The 24,109-nt window shown below is 45.3% G+C and overlaps 1 protein-coding gene across 2 annotated transcripts in view; it reads right to left on the bottom strand.

The window, feature by feature from the left end:
* LOC109869449 (rho GTPase-activating protein 20-like) overlaps nucleotides 1-24,109 on the bottom strand; it is a 52,929-nt gene that overhangs the window by 16,428 nt on the left and 12,392 nt on the right. Inside the window, exons 1-9 of one of the 2 annotated variants that reach the window (XM_020459622.2) lie at nucleotides 21,255-21,606; nucleotides 16,899-16,984; nucleotides 10,443-10,613; nucleotides 4,067-4,216; nucleotides 3,494-3,535; nucleotides 3,271-3,355; nucleotides 3,086-3,163; nucleotides 2,827-2,893; nucleotides 2,361-2,564 (exon numbers count right to left, since the gene is read on the bottom strand). In XM_020459622.2, coding sequence (XP_020315211.1) covers nucleotides 2,361-2,564; nucleotides 2,827-2,893; nucleotides 3,086-3,163; nucleotides 3,271-3,355; nucleotides 3,494-3,535; nucleotides 4,067-4,216; nucleotides 10,443-10,613; nucleotides 16,899-16,984; nucleotides 21,255-21,353 — 982 coding nt within the window. In that variant the 5' untranslated portion in view covers nucleotides 21,354-21,606. Of the gene's footprint in view, nucleotides 1-2,360; nucleotides 2,565-2,826; nucleotides 2,894-3,085; nucleotides 3,164-3,270; nucleotides 3,356-3,493; nucleotides 3,536-4,066; nucleotides 4,217-10,442; nucleotides 10,614-16,898; nucleotides 16,985-21,254; nucleotides 21,607-24,109 lie in introns of those variants that run through there. The other variant, XM_031799270.1, reaches the window with a different exon arrangement.

Here is a 24,109-nt window from a genome sequence, read left to right as displayed (position 1 = left end):
CGGAGCATCATGGTTTGGGGCGGCTTTGCTGCCTCTGGGCCTGGACAGCTTTCTATCTTCGACAGAAAAATGAATTCCCAAGTTTATCAAGACATTTTGCAGGAGAATGCAATTTGTCCTCGAATTGAAGCTCAACAGAAGTTGGGTGATGCAACAGGACAACGACCCAAAACACAGAAGTAAATCAACAACAGAATGGCTTCAACAGAAGAAAATACACCTTCTGGAGTGGCCCAGTCAGAGTCCTGACCTCAACCCGATTGAGATGCTGTGACATGACCTCAAGAGAACAGTTTACACCAGACATCCCAAGAATATTGCTGAACTGAAACAGTTTTGTGAAGAGGAATGGTCCAAAATTCCTCCTGACCGTTGTTCAGGTCTGATCCGCAACTACAGAAAACGTTTGGTTGAGGTTATTGTTGCCAAAGAAGGGTCAACCAGTTATTAAATCCAAGGGTTCACATACTTTTCCCACCCTGCACTGTGAATGTTTACACAGTGTGTTCAATAAATACATGAAAATGTATAATTGTTTGTGTTACTAGTTTAAGCAGACTGTGTTTGTCTAATGTTGTGACCTAGATGAAGGTCAGATCAAAGTTTATGCAGAAATCCATGTATTTCCAAAGGGTTTACATACTTTTTCTTGCCACTGTATATTACATACCGTGTGTGTCTATGTACAGTACCAGTCAAAAGTTTGGACATACCTACTCATTCAAGGGTTTTTCTTTATTGTTACTATTTTCTACATTGCAGAGTAATATTGAAGTCATCAAAACTACGAAATAACACATACGGAATCAAAATAATGTCCATTGCACGTGTTTCTTGACCCAAGCAAGTCTCTTCTTATTATTTGTGTCCTTCAGTAGTGGTTTATTGGCAGCAATTCGACCATGAAGGCCTGATTCATGCAGTCTCCTCTGAACAATTGATGTTGAGATGTGTCTGTTACTTGAACTCTGTGAAGCATTTATTTGGGCTGCAATTGCTGAGGCTGGTAACTCTAATGAACTTATTTTCATGTCTTAAAGTAATGATGGACTACTGTTTCTGTTTGGTTATTTGAGCACTTGTTCATTGAAATGCATTCCAGTTGACTACCTTATGAAGCTGGTTGAGAGAATGCCAAGAGTGTGCAAAGCTGTCATCAAGGCAAAGGGTGGCTACTTTGAAGAATCTCAAATATAAAATATATTTAGATTTGTTGAACACTTTTTTGGTTACTACATGATTCCATATGTGTTATTTCATAGTTTTGATGTCTTCACTATTATTCTACAATGTAGAAAATAGTTTTAAAAAATAAAGAAAAACCCATGAATGAGTAGGTGTGTCCAAACTTTTGACTGGTACTGTATGTTTGACAGACTATGAGCGCTCTGTCTGTGTGTTTATTTGAGTTGCGTTGCGCGTGTGGGTACCTTTTTGCCTGTCTACTTGGACTTTCTGGATAAAAACATTAAATGTGTGTGAAGCACAGTTTATACTGTGTTTATAAGGGTGGGGGGTGGACAATAAAAGGCCCTTCCACATTAGTGGCACAACACCCCTAGCTGCCCAGGACCCTGCACGTTCAAATCTGACTTTAACACCACTCCAGCTTTACACTCAGTTACATTTTGGAATCCAAATCAAAACAACATTGTTATAGAGCCGCTCCAACATTCTTAAACGAGCCCAAGCATCGTTAAATGTTTATAAAGTTGTAAATCACGCATCACTATATACTAGTGTGAGAAATCTTGGAGAGGGGGAATATTTAAAAGAGAGGGAACGAGGGGGAGAGAAAGAGAGACTGGTTGGTTGTATGGGCAATGTTTTGATCCTTTTATGGATTTTAATGGATCCATTTGGGTTTGTTGCAAAACAGATGCCATATTTCTCTCCTAGCCAATAAAAACCTTTCATTTTCTGGATGGATGGGTAAAAATATTTGGTGTCATAGCAGAGTTGACACACAAATCCATCAGTGACACCCTTCGCCATGTTTGTAAAACACTTGTTAGATGGAAATAATTAGGCTGGTGTAGCGAATATTGGACGGTGTGGTTAAATGGTGGCTTATGTAAGAACTTGACGGGGATAGAGAGGAATCTGAGGGTCTTGTGGGTGATTCAGTGGAGCGTCCTCAATGAGCATCCTGGAACACATTCTCACACACACTCTCTCTATGTTCTCTCTCTCTCTCTCTCTGTCTCTCTCTCATTCTGTACTTTCAGAGAGAAAGACGTATGAGGGAAAAGAAGGAGGTATGAAGTAAACAAGTGCAAAAAAGGGATGCAACACATTTTTGAAGGAAACATAACCCTTTTTTCTGTTAATCCGTTCACTGTCGGTAAGGGGTCTCATACCTATGAGCGGAGCCTGTCTGAGGTCCACCCGGCTGGGCTTGAGGATGAACTGGCACTGGGTGTCTGGAGGGAGACACTGGTCCAGCAGCATCGTCCCCTGGTCCGCCTCCGGAGGAGGAGGAGGAATCGCATCCTTCCCTCCATCTCCTCCTGCTCCCACATTACGAATGTGACTCATCTTGATACTGAAGGGAAACTCGTGCCCTGAAGGGTTAGAGAGGAGAGGGTCAGGAGGTTAGACGTCAGGGGACGTGAGTCTGTCCTGAGATGTGACCAGACCAGATTTACAGTATTCAGCTAGTCTTTTATCTACCTCGTCGTTAACGGGAGGAAGAATACCAAAGCAGAGCAACTTTGACCGCGGAGTAAGGAGTTGGAGTAGGTAGAAGTTGCCCCTGACCACTGATTAAGGTGTATGCTGGGTGTAAAAGGGCTGAGTAGGGTTGGGTAATGGAGGTAAACTCACCAATCAGAGGATAGGGGGAGTCATCCTTATAGGAGCTCATCCACAACTGGTGGTCTTTCACACAGCCCTAGAGAGAGAGAGAGAGCGAAAGAGAGAGAGAGAGAGAGAGAGAGAGAGAGAGAGAGAGAGAGAGAGAGAGAGAGAGAGAGAGAGAGAGAGAGAGAGAGAGAGAGAGAAAAGAAAGAATGGCACCAAAGAACACACTTCCAAAACATACCCACTCACACACACACACTCAGAAACAAGCGCACACACTTACCGAAATGCCAAACAGCTGTAGTGCCATTCGGATTACATCAGTGGTGCTGTCGGAATTACTGACAGCTAGAGTCTTAGCCTGGGGAAAAGCACAAAAACATTAAATAAATTAACGCAAGCACACACACAACCATGAAATAACCCCCCCACACACACAGACCTGCACCACCGCATTCGTAAACTTACATAAGCACAATTCCCAATGTCCTTTGCAAATATTTTCAAAGGAATGGTCTTGGGGTCATCCTTCTCTTTCTCTTCATTTATTCGACTGGAGGAATGAAGGAAGTCAGAATTAGAAAATAACACTTTATTTCACACAAGCCATACTTCTAGTCTATTCTATACTGAAGTCAAGCCATAAAATATTACTGTCAGAAAAATATTGTCTCCCGTCAATTTTGGTTACCTTTTGATGAGAGAAAGCCACTTCTCCTTGTGCTCCACAGAACTGCAGACAGAGGAGACCGAAAATAAGAAGGGGAAATGAAGTCGGATAAACATCTTATTTTTCTCATCTTCTCTTACATAATGTGTCCCTGTAAAACTGCATAGTTCCTATGAATTCCTGTTGTCAAGGAATATAGTGTGTGTGTGTGATATTTTGCAATCCCTGGCTCTCTGTGGTCAGAGTAAGGGGGGATTACGATTAGGAATATGACCCAGGTTGTGGTGTGTTGGAGGGTTAAGAATGTACTGTTCTAGTGGTTGTTCCTTGTTCTGAGAAACAGTATAACAAGTCCTGTACTGTACTGTGCTGTGCATACTCAATTAGGATTTATTAAATGGACTTTCTCACTATAAGTACAGAGTATACAGTAATAATACACTAACCAGTCTGCTTTCATACATAGGTGTGTGTGTGTGTGTGTGTGTGTGTGTGTGTGTGTGTGTGTGTGTGTGTGTGTGTGTGTGTGTGTGCGTGCGTGCGTGTGTGCGCGTGTGTGCGTGTGTGCGCGCGTGTGCATGTGTGTGTGTGTACCTGAATGTGGCGACACAGTTAAAAGTGGGCCAGCCCATGACGAAGCTCCTTTCTGGACTGGTGGTGCCTTCACACACATCCTCCATACAGCCTGCTGTCCACATCTCACACATACGCACCTGAGCCTTCAGCTTGAAGTGTGTGGATGACCTGCAGGAAACAGAAGAGGGTCACAAACAGTTTAATATACTAGCACACACACACACACACTGAATCACATATTTCTGAGCACATACAGTACATTAATTAATATCCATGGTCGAATTCTCAACATTCCTACATTATATATATATTTTCTACATTGTTGAATAATGGTGAAGACATCAAAACTATGAAATATCACTTATGGAATCATGTAGTAACCCAAACATTTGAGATTCTTCAAAGTAACCACCCTTTAACTTGATGACAGCTTTCCAGTTGTAGCCATCAGCGTGCCCCGGAGACGGGACGGGCCATGCAATAAACCACGTCACATCCTGTTGGGCCCACAGCGAAACCACCAGCACCCATGGTCCCGGGGAAAGTCAACAGTCACGATACCCATGCTCTGTTCAATTCCTGGAGTGTGGTAACGCTCGTACAAGCACGCCTGCTGGCCCATCCTACCAACCATGGTGAGGAGATGTCCGTCTCCTGTGTCCACGGCAACACCAAGCGGTATTCGACCGGGCAGGCCACCATCGTGATGCCACAAGGGAGCTGCCTGATGGTGGTAGGTGCCGTACCTGAATTATCCAGTACACCTCCTTGTGGGACAAGATTGTCCTCTGTTCACGGAACTGTGGAAGCACGAGCTTGGAAAAAGAGTACAAGCCGGCGACCGACGAGTGCGCCGTCGGACTGCCACCTGTGCGACCCCGAAGCAAGTGGTTGCCAGTCCCGGGTCTTCGGGCCAGGAGTCGGGGATCTGAGGGGGCGCCGGAACCAACCTCACCTGGTGAACAACCGGAGGAGGAACCCATGCCTCCCTCCTCAATTTCGAGGGACCCGCAGAGATACCTGCCCTGAGACCCCTGAGGGTACAGTTTGGGACCACCCAGTGGGAGGATCCAAACTTGAAAGCCGCCGCAGCCCAGGTGATAGTGGTGGATGGCCAGCTGTTGTATCAGGTGTTGCACGAACAGGGGGAACTTCAAAAAGTGTTGTTGCTGACCCGCCAGTACGTCGGAACTGTTCTTCAGCTGGTCCACACTTATTTGTTGGGGGCCCACCTGGGAATGGAGAAAACCTGGGAACGGATCGCCGCACGGTTCCACTGGCCAGGATTTTAAATGTATTTATTTAACCTTCATTTAACTAGGCAAGTCAGTTAAGAATCCTTATTTACAATGACGGCTTACCAAAAGGAAAAAAGGCCTCCTGCGGAGACGTGGGCCTGGGATAAAAATATAAAAATAAATCCAATATGAATATAGGACAAAACACACATCATGAGAAGAGAGACAACACAACACTACAGAAAGAGAAACCTAAGACAACAACATAGCAAGGCAGCAACACATGACAACACAGCATGGTAGCAACACAACATAACATAACAACAACATGGTAGCAACACAACAAGGTAGCAGCACAAAACATGGTACAAATATTATTGGGCACAGACAACATAACAAAGGGCAAGAAGGTAGAGACAACAATACATCACACAAAGCAGCCACAACTGTCAGTAAGAGTGTCCATGATTGAGTCTTTGAATGAAGAGATTGAGATAAAACTGTCCAGTTTGAGTGTTTGTTGCAGCTCGTTCCAGTCGCTAGCTACAGCGAACTGAAAAGAAGAGCGACCCAGGGATGTGTGTGTACTTTGGGGACCTTTAACAGAATGTGACTGGCAGAATGGGTGTTGTATGTGGAGGATGAGGGTTGCAGTAGATATCTCAGATAGGGGAAGTGAGGCCTAAGAGGGATTTATAAATAAGCATCAACCAGTGGATCTTGTGACGGGTATACAGAGATGACCAGTTTACAGAGGAGTATAGAGTGCAGTGATGTGTCCTATAAGGGGCATTGGTGACAAATCTGATGGCCGAATGGTAAAGAACATCTAGCCGCTCGAAAGCACCCTTACCTGCCGATCTATAAATTATGTCTCTGTAATCTAGCATGGGTAGGATGGTCATCTGAATCAGGGTTAGTTTGGCAGCTGGGGTGAAAGAGGAGCGATTAAGATAGAGGAAACCAAGTCTAGATTTAACTTTAGTCTGCAGCTTTGATATGTGCTGAGAGAAGGACAGTGCACCGTCTAGCCATACTCCCAAGTACTTGTATAAGCCTAAACCCTCAGAGGTAGTAATAACACCTGTGGGAAGAGGGGCATTCTTCTTAACAAACCACATGACCTTTGTTTTCAGAACAAGGATAAGGGTAGAGAAAGTTTGTTGGACACTAAGAAAGCTTTGTTGTAGAGCATTTAACACAAAATCCGGGGAGGGGTCAGCTGAGTATAAGACTGTATCATCTGCGTTTAAATGGATGAGAGAGTTTCCTACTGCCTGAGCTATGTTGCTGATGTAAATTGAGAAGAGCGTGGGGCCTAGGATTGATCCTTGGGGTACTCCCTTGGTGACAGGCAGTGGCTGAGACAGCAGATTTTCTGACTTTATACACTGAACTCTTTGAGAGAGGTAGTTAGCAAACCAGGCCAAAGACCCCTCAGAGACACCAGTACTCCCACAATAATGGAATGGTCTAGTGTATCAAAAGCTTTGGCCAAGTATATAAAAATAGCAACACCGTCTTGCTTAGAATCAAGGGCAATGGTGATATCATTGAGGACTTTTAAGGTTGCAGTGACACATCCATAACCTGAGCTGAAACCAGATTGCATACCAGAGCGAATACTATAGACATCAAGAAAGCCAGTCAGTTGATTATTGACAGGTTTTTCCAACACTTTTGATAAACAAGGCAAAATAGAAATAGGCCTAAAACAGTTAAGATCAGTTTGATCTCCCCCTTTAAATAAAGGATGAACTGTGGCTACCTTCCAAGCAATGGGAACCTCCCCAGACAGGTGAGACAGGTTAAAAAGGTTGGAGATAGGCTTAGCGATGATAGGAGCAGCAACCTTAAAGAAGAAAGGGTCTAGTTTTGGGGTCAAGTTTGCATAGCTCGTTTATTACCTCGGACTCAGTGACTGCCTGCAGGGAGAAACTTTGTAGAGAGGCAGGGGGAAAAGAGGGAGAAGCATCGGGTATAGTCGTCCTCAGGGGTGAGAGATGAGGAAATGTTGGACGGACAGGGAGGCATGGCTGAGTCAAATAGGAATCCTGACTTTTGAAGTGGTGATTGCAGAACTCAGCTATGTGCTTCTTTCAGTAACAACCACATCATCAACATTAAGGAACATGGGCAGCTGTGAGGAGGAGGGTTTATTCTCCAGGTATTTAACTGTTTTCCAGAACTTCTTGGGGTTAAACCCACAGAGAAGGAACTGCTCCTTAAAGTAACTAACTTTGGCCTTCCGGATATCCTGAGTGCACTTATTTCTCTTTTGCCTGAACGATAGCCAGGGATGAGGTGGGCCGTGGAAGACTATTGCTGCAGCTGCCTGGAGTGTCAAATCACCACCCCAAAAGCACACTTCAGGAACCCACTGGTTCCCCTACCGATCATCGGAGTGCCATTTGAACGCATCGCCATGGCTTGAGTACACCTGTTCATCCTGGTGATAGTAGATTATGCGACCCGATATCCCGAGGCCATTCCCCTAAGGCGGCAGTCTCCAAGGGAATCGCCGGGAGCTGTTCCACCTCTTCAGCCGGGTGGGCATCCCGAACAAGATCCTGCCTGACCAAGGTACCGAGTTCATGTCCTGACTAATGAAAGATTTGTGTGCTCTCTTATGGATAAAGCAGATCCGGAACTCCGTCTTTCATCCGGAGACGGATGGGCTCATCAAGCGGTTAAATAAGACGCTCAAACAAATGTTGCGGAAGGTCATTGAGCGGGACAAGAAGAACTGGGACCAGCTACTACCTCACCTAATATTCTCGATCCGAGAAGTGCCCCAAGCCTCACTGAGTTTTCCCCCTTTGAACTCCTCTATGGGAGGAGACCATGCAGCCTACTATATCTTGGCAAGGAGGTGTGGGAAGCCCAGCCAACCTCCTTACGCAGTGTGGTGGAACACGTATAGACGATGAGGGAGTGGATAACAGCCATATGGCCATTGGTAAGGGAACATATGAAGAAGGCCCAGTGCGCCCAAGCCGGGGTACCCAGCCCCGAGAGTTCCATGTGGGTGACAATGTGCTCATTTTAATCCCCACCACAGAAAGTAAGTTCCGGACAAACTAATTCTTTGTTTTCTTTATTATTTTGGTTAGGTCAGGGTGTGACGAGGGTGGTATGTGTGTTTTTGTCTTGTCTATGGTTTTTTGTATATCTATGGGGTTTTGGTTTGTCTAGGTAAATGTAGGTCTATGGTGGCCTGAATTGGTTCCCAATCAGAGGCAGCTGTTTATCGTTGTCTCTGATTGGGGATCCTATTTAGGATGCCATTTTCCATTTTGGTTTTGTGGGTTATTGTCTATGTATAGTTGCCTGTCAGCACTCGTGTCTTATAGCTTCACGGTTGTTTTGTTATTTAGCTAGTTTGTTTAGTGTTCTTCGTCTAAATAAAGAAGAATGTATTCTTATCACGCTGCGCCTTTTTCTCCTCGTTACGACGAACGTGACATCATCGATCGGAACACCAACGTGTTTTCAGAGAAGCCGGGACGAACAACCCTCATTCAACACCACGTCCTCACCCAGCCTGGATAAACGGTACAAAAGAGGCCATACAGGATCCCAGAGGCACAAAGGAAGGCTGTGAAGCAGGAGGTGGAGGCTATGCTGAGGATTGGAGTCATCGAGGAGTCCCACAGTGCATGGTGCAGCCCCATTGTGTTGGTGCTCAAACCGTAATTTGTTTGACGACTACCCCATGCCGAGGTTGGATGAGCTCATCAACCGGTTGGGAAAGGCCTTCAGGACCCTGGAGCTGACCAAGGGATATTGGCTGGTACCCTTGGCAACCTCCTACCGGAAGAAGATGGAATTCTTATACCAATACCGGGTCCTCCCGTTCGGTCTCCATGGAGCCCCACCCATGTTCCAGCACCTGATGGATCGAGACCTCCAACCACACCAACAGTATGCAGCAGTCTATTTGGATGACATCATCATCCACAGCCAAGGCTGGGAAGAGCACCTGATGTGCCTCCAGGCGTTACTGGACACGCTCAGACAAGCCAGGTTGACAGCGAATCCCAAGAAATGCAAGCTGGTGTTCGAGGAGGTGGAGTACCTGGGGTATTTGATTGGATGTGGGAACGTCAAGCTCCAGGAGAGGAAGGTCCAGGCGGTTTGTGACTAGCCAGTTCCCCGCACCAAGACACAGGTCAAGTCCTTCCTGGGGCTGGTGGGATACTATAGCGGGTTTATCCCCAACTTTGCGGCTATAACCTCTACCCTTACCGATCTGATCAGGGCCTGCCTCCCGAAAACAGTGAAGTGGTCAGATGAGGCCAAAGCAGCTTCAGGCGCTTGAAGGAAGCCCTGTGCTCCCATTCGGTTCTCGTGACGCCCGATTTCCAGGTACCGATGCTGGTGCAGACGAGGCCTGGTGACAGATGGAGTTTACATCACGGGGCAGTGGCTCCCTCTGCTGGATGTGTCAGGTCTCGAACTGGTCCTTTTCTTTATTGGTTTAAATAAACACCCTTGAAACTGAGGTATAACACTAGTCCGTGTCTGATTTGTGTAAACGTCTAGATCAAACCCCCTGTTCTGCCACAAGACACATAAACACATAAATAAACCTATATACTGTACACACCTCTGATACACACACATACTCCTTCCTAACTTCCTAGCCTACTATTTTTCACCCATAATGTAATTATAGCTGTCTCCACTGTATGGGTCAGCTCCACCCAGGGGCACGTGATGTTGAATATAGGTTGGAGAGAGAGGCCCAGTTCTGCTGACACAACATCTCAGCAATGTTGGTTCAACACCCTGATCATTGCCTGAAGGTTATGTTGTGGGTGGGGAGCCCCTCGGTGGTCTTTGATCTGGGATGGACCAGATGGATTTGATTGGCTGAGAGGGAATTATAGGCTGGATAGGAGCGATGGAGGGATGGAGTAGAGGGAAGATGGGATAAGAGAGGGATATGTCTCACAGACCTGGAACGGGTGTTTTTAGACTTGCTGGAGGGAAAAGAGATGGAATGCTGTTTTTAGCACCCCCCTCTCTCTCTCTCTCTCTCTCTCTCTCTCACACACTCACTCACTCACTCACTCACACTCACACACACACACACACATACACACACACACACACACACATACACACACACACAGACACAGAGAGAGACTCACTTGGCCTTGGCGATAAGGAGTGTGTCAGTGAAGAGGAAGAGGTGTCTCTCCTGTGTCTGTAAACCGGTCTGCAGCTGGGTGTGGGCGTGGGCCAGGAACACCCTCCATGGAGAGAGGAACGCCTGCACCAGGGGACACTTCTCTGGGCAGACTGGGGACAGGCAGTTCTCCCTGTCAACACACACACACACACATCACACACTGTTAGAATAACCAGGTCATCAGACAGTAGAGGGGTCATTTCACGTTGGCTCCCAATGGGCCAATGGGTCAGGAGGATAACTGGTTGGGGTCAGAATGAGAGGAGGTTTGGGTCCCCTGGGTTGGGTTTATGGATGAACCCTGTGCTCCCAATTTTGGTCATACAATTACACATGCAAAGACACACAGAAGCACACAGATATAACCTCTGTATCAGGTTCTAGGGAAAGATACATCTTTCTGAATGATGTCAATATCTGTCATGGGCAAGTACAGCAGATGGAACAAGGAGGGAAAATTGGGAGAGGTTCATACCCCTGGACCCCTAAAAATTCTGAAATATAACCCTAACTAACACCATAACAGAAGACCACTTAGAACAAGCTTCAACGATTCTCAGGGTGATTATAAAACCATATCACACCTTCCTTCTCTAACCGCTTTTCTTAATACATAATATATCAAGGAAGTGCCTAAGTCATAGAGTCCACACACACACAGAACAGATTCACATAATATCTCAATCTCCTTCTATACAGACACCAAACTTCCATATTCAACCCACATCCCTTCCCCTGAATGGTTTATTGGCAGCTGAGCTCCTGTTCCATTGAAGCTGATGGATGATTGGCTAACAACACCATTGTGTGTCATATAATGTTGATAAATTGGACGAAGAGGTCATTTGCATACACACCACATACACAGCCATTTTTGTTGGGGAACAGTCCTGTGGAGCGAGATGTTGACTTTTCAGAAAAGGGTTGTTTATTCTCGGGTGGCCCCTGTGGGGTAAGGCCTCTAAGCCCAACCCTGTGAAACAACAGCACAACACAGCATACTAATGTCCCACCATACCTTTAGGGAGAGAATTGTGAATATTGATGAGCCTGCCATCACTATATCAGACCTAGTAGCCAATCAGAATGCCACCCTCTTATCCTGATTATGGTCACATTGGCTTTCCTTGATGTACCCCGTACCTAGACTCTCTCTCTCTGTCCCCCTCTCTCTCTCTCTCTCTCTTTCTCTCTCTCTCTCTCTCTCTCTCTCTACCGATATCTCTCCCTCTCTTGCTCTCTCTGACACACACACACACAAGGAGTGTGGGGTGGAGTGTGTCAAGGTTACCGGGGGCTGCAGCCAGGAGATGAGGTCACCTTGGTCCAGATGTGTGTGTTGTAACACCCCCCCCCCCCCCCCCCCCCCCGTGTGGATGAGAACATCTGTAAGAAGAGACCCCCCAGAGGACAGCAGCTGTCCCTCAGATGCCACATACACACACAAACCCTACCTCATCTCTACACTACGTATGTTCTCTAAGCCCTGTGACCCTCCTGCTCTGTCTCCCCCAGACAGACACATTACACATCCTTATAGGATCTTAATAATGGCTCAACCCCGCCTATTTCTACAATTGTTCTTCTTAAAATCTGATTTTAAACCTAACCTAGTAAGCGTATGCCTAACCCTAACCTTAAATGAAGACCATAAAGCAAATTTTTGTTTCATACATTTTTATGACAGAGACAATTTTGACTTTGTGGTTGTGGTAACTAGTGACAACACAGCACAACCCAGCATGCCTTTAGGTAGAGAATGGTGAATATTGATGAGGCAGTCATCACTATTTCAGGCTGATTAGCCAATCAGAACGCCTAAGAATATCACCGCCCTCTTATCCTGATCATGGTCACACTGGCTTTCCTTGATGTACTCTCTATCTCTCTATCTCTCTCCCTCCCTCCCTCTCTCACTCTCTCTGACACACACACACACAAGGAGGTGGGGAGTGTCAAGGTTACCGGGGGCTGCAGCCAGGAGATGAGGTCACCCTGGTCCAGATGTGTGTGTTGTAACCCCCCCCCCCCCCCCCCAGTGTGGACGAGAACATCTGTAAGAAGAGACCCCCTAGAGGACAGCAGCTGGATGAACAGCTGTCCCTCAGATGCCACACACACACAAACCCTACCTCATCTCCATAAGCCCTGTGACCCTCCTGCACTGTATCCCCCAGATAGACACATTACACATCCTTATAGGACACTGTCCTTTTGCTTTGCTCTGGTTCAATTCTGTGTGTTAGTGTTTTCTCTACCATATACACTCCAACAATTAATGGCCAACAGCTCTCCTGAGAATTTGAGCTCATTTATTGTCGAGGCTAATTTATCATCAATTTGTCTGCACCTGTCTAGACCTAAGTAGTGCACTTGACTTCTCAGAGGTGCACAAAAGGTTTAGCAGTTTATGATGACAATCCGAGGGAAAAGTAAATAAATTGTGGTTTAACAAGACCCCTTGGTTAGAAACAGGGGGGGAGAACTTTATGTAAATCTCATTGGCTTACTGTATGTAACTTTTGAACTTTGACCGGGTTTGTCAAACAGTGTGTTTGGACCTACCTGTGTGTGTGTTTTGCGTGTTTATCGTGTGTGTGTGTGTATGTGTACGTGTATGTGTGTGTGTGTGTGATTGTGTATGTGTGTGTGTGTGTGTGTGTGTGTGTGTGTGTGTGTGTGTGTGTGTGTGTGTGTGTGTGTGTGTGTGTGTGTGTGTGTGTGTGTGTGTGTGTGTGTGTGTGTGTGTGTGTGTGTGAAAAGGGTTAGCATTAGCTTGAGTTCTCCTCCAGACAAACACTGTCCAGACCAACACCACTGACACTCTGTGAAGTGCTGTGATTAATGGTGCAGTGTGTGTGTATACATGCGTGTGTGTGTGTTAGCCATCTTGTCAACCATGGTGAGAGACCTAAGCCAAAGTGCACACTGCACCAATACACTGCTGCCAATATACCATGGTTACGCCTTGAATGAAGATGACACAACTGACAATTGGATTTATAATCCAAACTTTAGCTGACCAAGAGGACTACACTCACTTTATCTCTTTTCCCATCCACCCAAGCTTTCTCAAATATACACACTCACACACACCCCTGCACACCTCTTCTATTCACAATATGTTCCCTTATCTAACATGAGTCATCCAGTGTATCCAGTGAGATGGAGTGGACCCCTGAAGTATGGGAGATGGAGTGGACCCCTGTAGTAGGGGAGATGGAGTGGACCCCTGTAGTATGGGAGATGGAGTGGACCCCTGTAGTAGGGGAGATGGAGTGGACCCCTGTAGAATGGGAGATGGAGTGGACCCCTATAGTATGGGAGATGGAGTGGACCCCTGTAGTATGGGAGATGGAGTGGACCCCTGTAGTAGGGGAGATGCAGTGGACCCCTGTAGTATGGGAGATGGAGTGGACCCCTGTAGTAGGGGAGATGGAGTGGACCCCTGTAGTATGGGAGATGGAGTGGACCCCTGTAGTATGGGAGATGGAGTGGACCCCTGTAGTATGGGAGATGGAGTGGACCCCTGTAGTAGGGGAGATGGAGTGGACCCCTGTAGTATGGGAGATGGAGTGGACCCCTGTAGTATGGGAGATGGAGTGGACCCCTGTAGTATGGGAGATGGAGTGGACCCCTGTAGTATGGGAGATGGAGTGGACCCCTGTAGCAAGGGAGATGGAGTGGACCCCTGTAGCAAGGGAGATGGAGTGGACCCCTGTAGTAAGGGAGATGGAGTGGACCCCTGTAGCAAGGGAGATGGAGTGGACCCCTGTAGTAAGGGAGATGGAGTGGACCCCTGTAGCAAGGGAGATGGAGTGGACCCCTGTAGTAAGGGAGATGGAGTGGACCCCTGTAGCAAGGGAGATGGAGTGGACCCCTGAAGTATGGGAGATGGAGTGGACCCCTGTAGTAGGGGAGATGCAGTGGACCCCTGTAGTAGGGGAGATGGAGTGGACCCCTGTAGCAGGGGAGATGGAGTGGACCCCTGTAGCAGGGGAGATGGAGTGGATCCCTGTATCTGGCGAGCTGGAGTGGACCCCTGTAGTAGGGGAGATGGAGTGGACCCCTGTAGTGGGGAAGATGGAGTGGACCCCTGTAGCAGGGGAGATGGAGTGGACCCCTGTAGCAGTGGAGATGGAGTGGACCCCTGTAGCAGGGGAGATGGAGTGGACCCCTGTAGCAGGGGAGATGGAGTGGACCCCTGTAGTAGGGGAGATGCAGTGGACCCCTGTATCAGACGAGATGGAGTGGACCCCTGTAGCAGGGGAGATGGAGCGGACCCCTGTAGCAGGGGAGATGGAGCGGACCAATGTAGCAGGGGAGATGGAGTGGACCAATGTAGCAGGGGAGATGGAGTGGACCAATGAAGCAGGGGAGATGGAGTAGACCAATGTAGCAGGGGAGATGGAGTGGACCAATGTAGCAGGGGAGATGGAGTGGACCAATGTAGCAGGGGAGATGAAGTGAACCAATGTAGCAGGGGAGATGGAGTGGACCAATGTAGCAGGGGAGATGGAGTGGACCAATGTAGCAGGGGAGATGGAGTGGACCAATGTAGCAGGGGAGATGGAGTAAACCCCTGTAGCAGGAGAGATGGGGGTCTTATAACAATACCACCAGTGTGTTCTTTCCAAAACTCACTTCATGGTTCTTGGAAAGCAATGCCAACACACTTGGTCTTTCATAAATAGGGTAGAAGGAGTGCTGTAGGGTGGTATGGTTGTTGAGAGTGATGTTGTAGCGTAGGGAAGGACAAGAAGCCATGTTCTGTACCTACATAAGTTCTAGTGTGGACAATGACCATAGTCAATGTACCGTATATACAGTAACTGTCATATAACGCCAGTGGTAGAAGGTAGTAGAGAGGGCTCCAGGCTATTAGAAATAATAAGAGAAGTGAACCTCTGTGTTATAAAACTCTCCATAACAGGAAATGTCCTGCATGACACATGGTGCCTGGTGGCCATGGAAAACAGGGTCTTGAATATTGTTAAAACTATGTTTAGTTTCTAGTATCCCCCTCCTCCCATATCTATTTCACTGCTGCAGGCCGGGGTGCTCTGTGGAAGTGTGTCCTGTATTATATTGTTCCTCAGTGGGGACTGACTTTAGCCCTGGAGTCGTAAAGCTGGAGCAGGATGAGGAGACTTTTAGATGAGGTGACGGGGGGGGGGGGGGGGGGGGGGGCCTAAGCGAAAGGAAAGAGCGAAAGGACACACAGCAACTCTGGGCACACACACATGCTAACACACACTCATTCACACTCATTCACACACACACACTCATTCTCACACACACACACACACACACACACACACACACACACTCATTCACACACACACACACACACACACACACACACACTCTATGTTACACACATAGTACCTCCATCCACGAGGGCAATGACCCATTAAAGCGTCAAAAGTGTTCAGCTCAACACTCCTTAGTGGTCCAGTTTCACACTTAATATGCTCCAACTCAGCCTAAAATCACTGGGTAAGCAGTCAGCACTAGAACACACATAAACTTGTCAAACAACAGCAGAACAGGACAAGGTTTCTCTAGCTTCTCCAACACTGGACACATGTGTTTGTTTGACGTGTAAACATTTTCCTAGCAGTGCTGTAATTATAATTCAAGTCTCCTGGGGAACTACTGTAAATTATTTGTGGGGTGTTTAGCGTGACACATGCTGTTCTCTATTGATAAATCAAATTTATGAACACAGAGACTCACACGTGCGCACACACACCTCAATCTAAAGACATTAAAAACACATGAGCACACACACCTCAATCTAAAGACATTAAAAACACATGAGCACACACACCTCAATCTAAAGACATTAAAAACACATGAGCACACACACCTCAATCTAAAGACATTAAAAACACATGAGCACACACACCTCAATCTAAAGACATTAAAAACACATGAGCACACACACCTCAATCTAAAGACATTAAAAACACATGAGCACACACACCTCAATCTAAAGACATTAAAAACACATGAGCACACACACCTCAATCTAAAGATATTAAAAAACCTTTTGATGGCTGTACTTTAGAATCCCCTTGTCAGAACTAACAATGATGGATAGTGAAAAAGAGGCAATTCTCCCTCTGCATTGGCCTGCAGGGAATGTGCTTTCTCATAAGTCAGGCCAGTGCTGAAAGATGGAAATGATATCACTATAAGAGAATAAATCCCCTTGTGGATCCCAGACGTACTTTTCCTTTCTAAGTCAAAAGTTGAGAGCAAACAATATAGCTGAATCTGGAACAGTGTTTTTGTTCCTGACCATTTGGTCTGACTCCTGACCCTATGTATGGGCACTGTCTATAGAGACTACATGTAGTGATAGGTAGCAGTTAGTTGAATAGAGGTATCTGACAAGCTGTTACTGTACCTGGACATGCTTCGTGATTTGGTAAGAGCTTTGCTGATGACCAGGGAGGGGGCGGACTGTCGTCGGTGGGCCAGGGTCTTCATCTGCTACGGAGAAAAAAGAGGGAGGGAGAGAATACTGTGTTCACTCCAGAATAGGCTAGAGTTCACATACTTAGTGAGTCCAGAATAGGCTATATTTCACATAGTTAGTGAGTCCAGAATAGGCTATATTTCACATAGTTCGTGAGTCATTATTCATATAGTCCACTGTAAGTTCTGCCCTGCCCTGAGCAAGGCAGTTAACCCACTGTTCCCTGGGCGCCGAAGACACAGATGTCGATTAAGGCAGCCCCCCGCACCTCTCTGATTCAGAGGGGTTGGGTTAAATGCAGAAGACACATTTCAGTTGAAGGCATTCAGTTGTACAACTGACTAGGTATCCCCCTTGCCCTAATTTACTGTAGTCATACTTACAGAGGTCATACCGGAACACACCCTGCTAGTCATAAACCACATCTCTGTCTAGCGGGGGATAAGGAGGGGAAAGAAAGAAAGAAAGAAAGAAAGAAAGAAAGAAAGAAAGAAAGAAAGAAAGAAAGAAAGAAAGAAAGAAAGAAAGAAAGAAAGAAAGAAAGAAAGAAAGAAAGAAAGAAAGAGAGAAAAAAGAAAGAAAGAAAGAAAGAAAGATGTAGGATTGTGGTTTGTTGCACAATGTTTGCCATCTCTCTCTGTACTGTTGATGTTTCTAGATAAATCATCATCTCTCTCACAAAATCAGGAATTGAGTAGGCCACCACAGAAATGTATGTGAAAAAAAAACGTGTGAGTAGTGAAGCAGTCTCTGCCAGTGTCTTGGGTAACATACAGTACGCTACAAAAGTATGTAGACACCTTCCCATTGAACATCTCATTCCAAAATCATGGGCATTAATATGGAGTTGGCCCCCCATTTGTTGCTAAAACAGCCTCCACTCTTCTGGGAAGGCTTTCCGCTACATGTTGGAACATTGCTGCGGGGACTTGCTTCCATTTAGCCACAGGAGCATTAGTGAGGTCGAGCAATGGCTTCGGGTGATTAGGCCTGGCTTGCAGTCGGTGTTCGAATTCATCCCAAACATGTTTAATGGGGTTGAGGTCAGGGCTCTGTGCAGGCCAGACAAGTTCTTCCACGCCGATCTCGCCAAACCATTTCTATGTACCTCGCTTTTTGCACTGGGCATTGTCATGCTGAAACAAGAAAGGGCCTTCCCCAAACTTTTGCCACCAAGTTGGAAGCACAGAATCGTCTAGAATGTAGTTGAATGCTGTAGAGTTAAGATTTCCCTTCACTGGAAATAAGGGGACCCAGATCATTATTCCTTCTCCACAAAAAGGTACAGTTGGCACTACATATTCAGGGAAGGTAGCGTTCTCCTGGCATCCGCCAAACCCAGATTCGTCCATTGGACTGCCAGATGGTGATGCATGATTCATCACTCCAGAGAACGTTTTTCCACTGATCCAGGGTACAATGGCGGTGAGCTTTACATCACTCCAGCTGACACTTGGCATTGCGCATGGCGATCTTAGACTAGATCTTAGCTCCCGACGAACAGTTATTGTGCTGACGTTGCTTCCAGAGGCAGTTTGGAACTCGGTAGTGAGTGTTGCAACCAAGGACAGACAATTTTTACTCCTTCCTAATATTGAGTTGCACTCACTTTTGCCCTCAGAACAGCCTCAGTTCGTTGGATCATGGACTCTCCAAGGAATCGAAAGCATTCCACAGGGACGCTGGCCCATGTTGACTCCAAGGCTTCCCACAGTTGTTTCAAGTTGGCTAGATGTCCTTTAGGTGGTGGACCATTCCTGATACACACGGGAAACTGTTGAGTGTGAAAAACCCAGTAGCGTTGCAGTTCTTGACAGAAACCGGTGCGCCTGACACCTAATACCATATCCCGTTCAAAGGCACTTAAATATTTTGTCTTGTTCATTCACCCTGTGAATGGCACACATACACAATCCATGTCTCAATTGTCTCAAGGCTTACACATCTTTATTTAAACTGTCTCCTCACCTTCATTGAAGTGGATTTAACAAGTGATATAAATAAGGCATCATAGCTTTCATCTTGATTCACCTGGTAAGTATTGTCATGGAAAAAGGTGTTCTTAATGTTTTGTACAATAAGGTTGGCTTAACAACCTCTTTTCAACGTGCCCTTGAAGTCCGCAAATTCTCTGTTTTACCCTATGATTTCTCACCACATCATTTCATATCGTAAACCTAATCACTATGGAACAAGGTTTAACTCGCAAAGTAGCTTGGTCAGGCTGGCAACCATATTATAACATTGCACAACATGTTACATGATGCTACATGAAGAGCTGCAGCTTAGCGGTTGGTTTTACAATTCTTAGACGATGCCATTGCTAAGCTCAATGAATCGATATCAATAAAGCCATCAGCATTCGTGGATCATAATATTTGATTGATTCACCAAGTGAACTCAATCATGAGGACAAGCTGTAAGGAACTTTCCAAAGGATCCTTTTGTCATTGGTTGCACGCATTAGAGGGCATTAGGGATAAACTGAGAACTTCCCTCATAAAAATATTTGTTATCAGAGAATAGTTTGACTTGATTCTTCCTACTACAGATGTAGGATCTTAATTCGAGTCAGTTTGCTACAGCAGTAAAATAATCCTGCAGCAACAGGAAATGTGAATTATTATGTGGATTATAATTAATGCCGATTTTTGTTGGGATTGACATATTTTTTCCAAGTGGAAATTACCAACTTCCGAAGGCTTTTTAAACCTCAAATAGACCACAAATTGAAAATGTCCTGTACTAGAGCAGGGTTCCCCAACTGGTGGCCCGAGTACCAAATGTGGTAATTTATGTTCCAGCCCCCGAACTAGAGATTGATATTTGTATATGACAGAAAATGCATATTGAGTGTGTCAATCATCCCACTGGGCACACACTGTTTGAATCAACATTGTTTCTAAGTAATTCCAATGAAATTATATTGAACCAACGTGGAATAGACATTGAATTAACTTCTGTGCCCAGTGGGATGTGACTTTCAAAGACCACTTCCAATTAGCTCAACGACTTGCTTCGTTGCACTCCAGTAAAACTATTGTAAAGGCAAGTTTACCACTGACCTCATACCTTCAAAGTGCAGTTACATATTCCAAACAGGAGTAGAATGGAGGCGCTGTTAACTATAACTTAATTTCATTGATTAATTGTTGTTGGCTCAGAATGTATTATCAGCAATAGTAAGGAAACGCGTTTATTGACATAGCATACTATACTACAAATATGTGTTAGGATTGTAGGGAAATAAGTGTACATACAACGCCGCTGAGTAGCTGTGTTGAACATCGTGATATTTGCACTGAAACTGAAGCTATGTTGCAAGTCTAAAGCAATATCTATTTCATGAATTACGTGAATGATTTATGCAAATGAACATTAACAAAACTAAATGGGATTGTATGCTGAGTGGGGCGACGGATGGGCCAGACAGTAGGTAAATCCATTGACTCTGCTCCCAGTGCGCACGTACTGTAGCCGCTCAAGCACAGCGTGACTGTTGTCTGTCTAGTGACTTGTGATCTGAGAGCAGATTATCAGCATGTTGCATAGTTTATTTGCTTTCATAGTTCATTTGCTTCCATATTTTAAACATTACCAATATGTATCTCATCAAACTTTGAGTAGGAGACTCACTCGAATATATATATTTTTTAAATGGATGTGAAACATTCTGCCGAATATGCTATCTTAATATTTTTTTATCTAGGTATATGCAGTAGGTGGCAAGGCGTAATTTTACACATGCATTTCCACAAACGGAATAACATTTAGCCGAATCAATTTTAAATACGCCTGCATTAACTTTTTTTTTCTTAGAACGCATTAGTAACCATCATATAATTATCCAGCAGCTGTCTGATATTATGAAATACACAAAAAAGAAACACTAGTAAGTATGAAATAATATTAAAGGTTAAAGCGCAGGAATCCATCCCTCAAATCAAGTAGCACAAAGAGAAGACCCAGCAGACTGAACAAGCTGGAAATGTAGATGATGACATACCCTCAGCTTCAAATATGACCAGTAACGCTCAATAGCATATGTGAATAATGCACACAACCTCAATTAGGCTGGAAGCCAAATTATCATATCAATTCCCATTTAGCCTATACTTTGCCAACAATACAACTGCATGGCATGCTACCTGGCGATAGACGATATAGAGCAAGTAGAAAACCCAATGACAAACCCAAAAGAAGACCAATACTATCCCCCCACTACATAATGGTACAATAATACGTTATAATGCACATTTAAAAAATCCACAATTCTCTAGTTACCTTTTTGCTGTCTGGTAGCGCGCAGAACTTGCTTTTCCCTGTCAAAGAGCCAGACCTATTCTGTCCGATAGTTCCCTGCTGGGGAGACATGGTTTCCATCAAGGCTACTACAGTAGATCTACACCGAGTCTGCTGCCTGCTGCCTCAGACCACAGCGCACGTATTCCTGTTCCCATTGCATCCAAAATTATCCAGCGACAGGACCTTAACGAAGAAGACAAACCGATGGGAAATCCCCCATTCATGCCAATAGAATGGATAAAAAGGAAACAAAACGCGTGAAATAAACCTGGACTGAGTTCTTTACTGACAGCTCACAGAACGCACTGATAGACAATCCTCTCTCGTCCCTGTCAACATTCGGTTTGAAGTGCAGTAGTTGTCTCCGCTCAAACCCAGGGGTGCATTCATTTCGTCAATTCAGTTGCAAAACGTTTTGCAACAGAAACAGTTTACTTCAAACGGAAAACGTTTTGAAACTAACGCGAGAGTTTCAATTGGACAAATTCAGATACGTCCCTTTGGCTCTTTCGTTTGGTTCTTAAACGGTAAACGATTTCCATTGCAAGACGTAATGAATACACCCCATGTGTAAATGTGCCTCTACAGCCTGAGCTGAAGGAGGTCCTAGCGCCGCTGGGTTCCTAACCTGAAAATTAGCACTAATTGAGGTGGTAACAGCTCTAGCTCAGGAATCACATGAAAACAGTTTGCAGACCAGGTGAATGAATGTACTCTGCATGCCAAAAATAACATGAATAATGTTTAAATCCAAGGCATGATTTTTCTCCATAGCCATGAAACAGTCCAACCCACTGTATGCACACCCAACAAATCCAACGCATGATTTTTCTCCATAGCCATGAAATATGGCATATTCGGCAGAATTCATAACGTCTTGCAATGGAAATCGTTTACCGTTTAAGAACCAAACGAAAGAGCCAAAGGGACGTATCTGAATTTGTCCAATAGAAACTCTCGTTTTAGTTTCAAAACGTTTTCCGTTTGAAGTAAACTGTTTCTGTTGCAAAACGTTTTGCAACTGAATCGAAGAAATGAATGCAGCCCTGGGTTTGAGACAACTACTGCGCTTCAAACCGAATGTTGACAGGGACGAGAGAGGATTGTCTATCAGTGTGAATGTGTGAATATACACTACTGTTCAAAAGTTTGGGGTCACTTAGAAATGTCAGTGTTTTTTAAAGAAAAACACATTTTTTGTCCATTAAAATAACATCAAATTCATCAGAAATACAGTGTAGCCCTCTTCACCCACCTCCTTACTATCAAGTTGATGGTACAGAATTGGGTCATAACTTTTAACACACACACACACACACACACACACACACACACACACACACACACACACACACACACACACACACACACACACACACACACACACACACACTTCTCAGAGAGGGGAGAAAGGAAAGGAAAGGAGAGGAGCGGTGAGGTTGGCCTTGCTGATAGACTGGAGGTGACTAAAGGTTTAGAGGTGGTGGTTGAGGGTTTGGGCAGAGAGGAGACGCTGGGGTCCGACAGACAGACAGCATCCACTTTGGGAATGGGAATCCTCCAATCTGGGAAGCTCTTACTCCCTGTCTCAGTCCCAAAAATTAGGAAATGTTTCCCATTCCTAGTCTGAATCCCCAGTGACAAACACCGGGAGGAAATGAAAGGCGGAAATTTCAATATTACTCTGCCACAGTCGCTACGCCTCTCTTGGTCTCTTTAGGTTTCTCAAAACATTAGTCATGGGAGATTTGGAAGAGAGAGTTGTAGAGACAGACAGAGAGTGAAATTGAGAATTGAAAGACAGGGTTTGTGATTGAAGTGACCATAGAGGTGGCAGAGATACACAGAGACAACTATGGGTTACCATGGGTTAGCCTCTTATAGACAGACTTATATATCTATAGAGAGATCTACAGAGAGACGGACAGATAGAGGGACACAGGCAGGCAGTCTGACCGACAGTATTAGACAGAGGGATAGAGGGACAGACAGTAAGAAACCCAGGGACAGTCAGACGGTCTTAGCCTGTCTGCCTTTCACATCTGCTGTCCTGTGGACACACACACACGCCCCTCACCCAGCTAATCTGATTAACTAAACTACCCAGAGAGCTGACTACCCTAATAGCTGACTTGTTAGTAGAGAGCATCGATGTATGTGTGTGTGTGTGTACATGAGTGACCAGAGAGGACCGGTTTAAGTTGTCCCCTAGGGGTGGAATGGTTTTGGTTTCACAGAGGGCTCAAATTGGTGTTAGAGAGGAGATGAATGAGCTGAACAGGGGATATGTTCATAAGACCCAGGACCCATTGTGCATGTGATGATTTAGTTGACTAAATGTGAGCCAGAGGGCCCTATATTTACTGTAAGAGAGTAGCCTTTGAGCCACAGAGTGGAATTAACCAATTCATGAGGTAATGGAATAATTGGTTTTGGGACATTTTTAGGCTTGAGCAGGGTAGGAAGTAAATGGGTTGGGATGCACTGGAAAGTTCAGGAAATGCCCTCTAAATTGCTATTGCTACATAAAACAAAGCTGTCGCCCTACATATCTGTCCTGGCATGTCACTGACAGCAGAGCAACTGCAAAGGTTTTCATCCAGCCAGTTATGCATGACCACACTTGCTCTCTGTCAGGACAGTCCAGCAAGTAGCCAACAAAGTCAGGCTAATGTTGACCGTTTAAAAGAAGGAGGATAGTGGAGGAAAGTGTTTATGTGTGGCAGGCTGGTTTATCACTGGCAATGGCTTTGTTAGTCAGCGCTAATGTTTACACAGTGAGAGCCGCGCTGTGTATGTGTGTGTTTGAGCTGCTATCAGCGCCAGGGATCTCT

Source organism: Oncorhynchus kisutch, linkage group LG2 (genome assembly GCF_002021735.2).
Source record: "Oncorhynchus kisutch isolate 150728-3 linkage group LG2, Okis_V2, whole genome shotgun sequence".
Taxonomy (NCBI): Eukaryota; Metazoa; Chordata; class Actinopteri; order Salmoniformes; family Salmonidae; genus Oncorhynchus; species Oncorhynchus kisutch.
The sequence above is the reverse complement of the archived record's forward strand: the minus strand, read 5'-3'. Positions and strand labels throughout refer to the sequence as shown.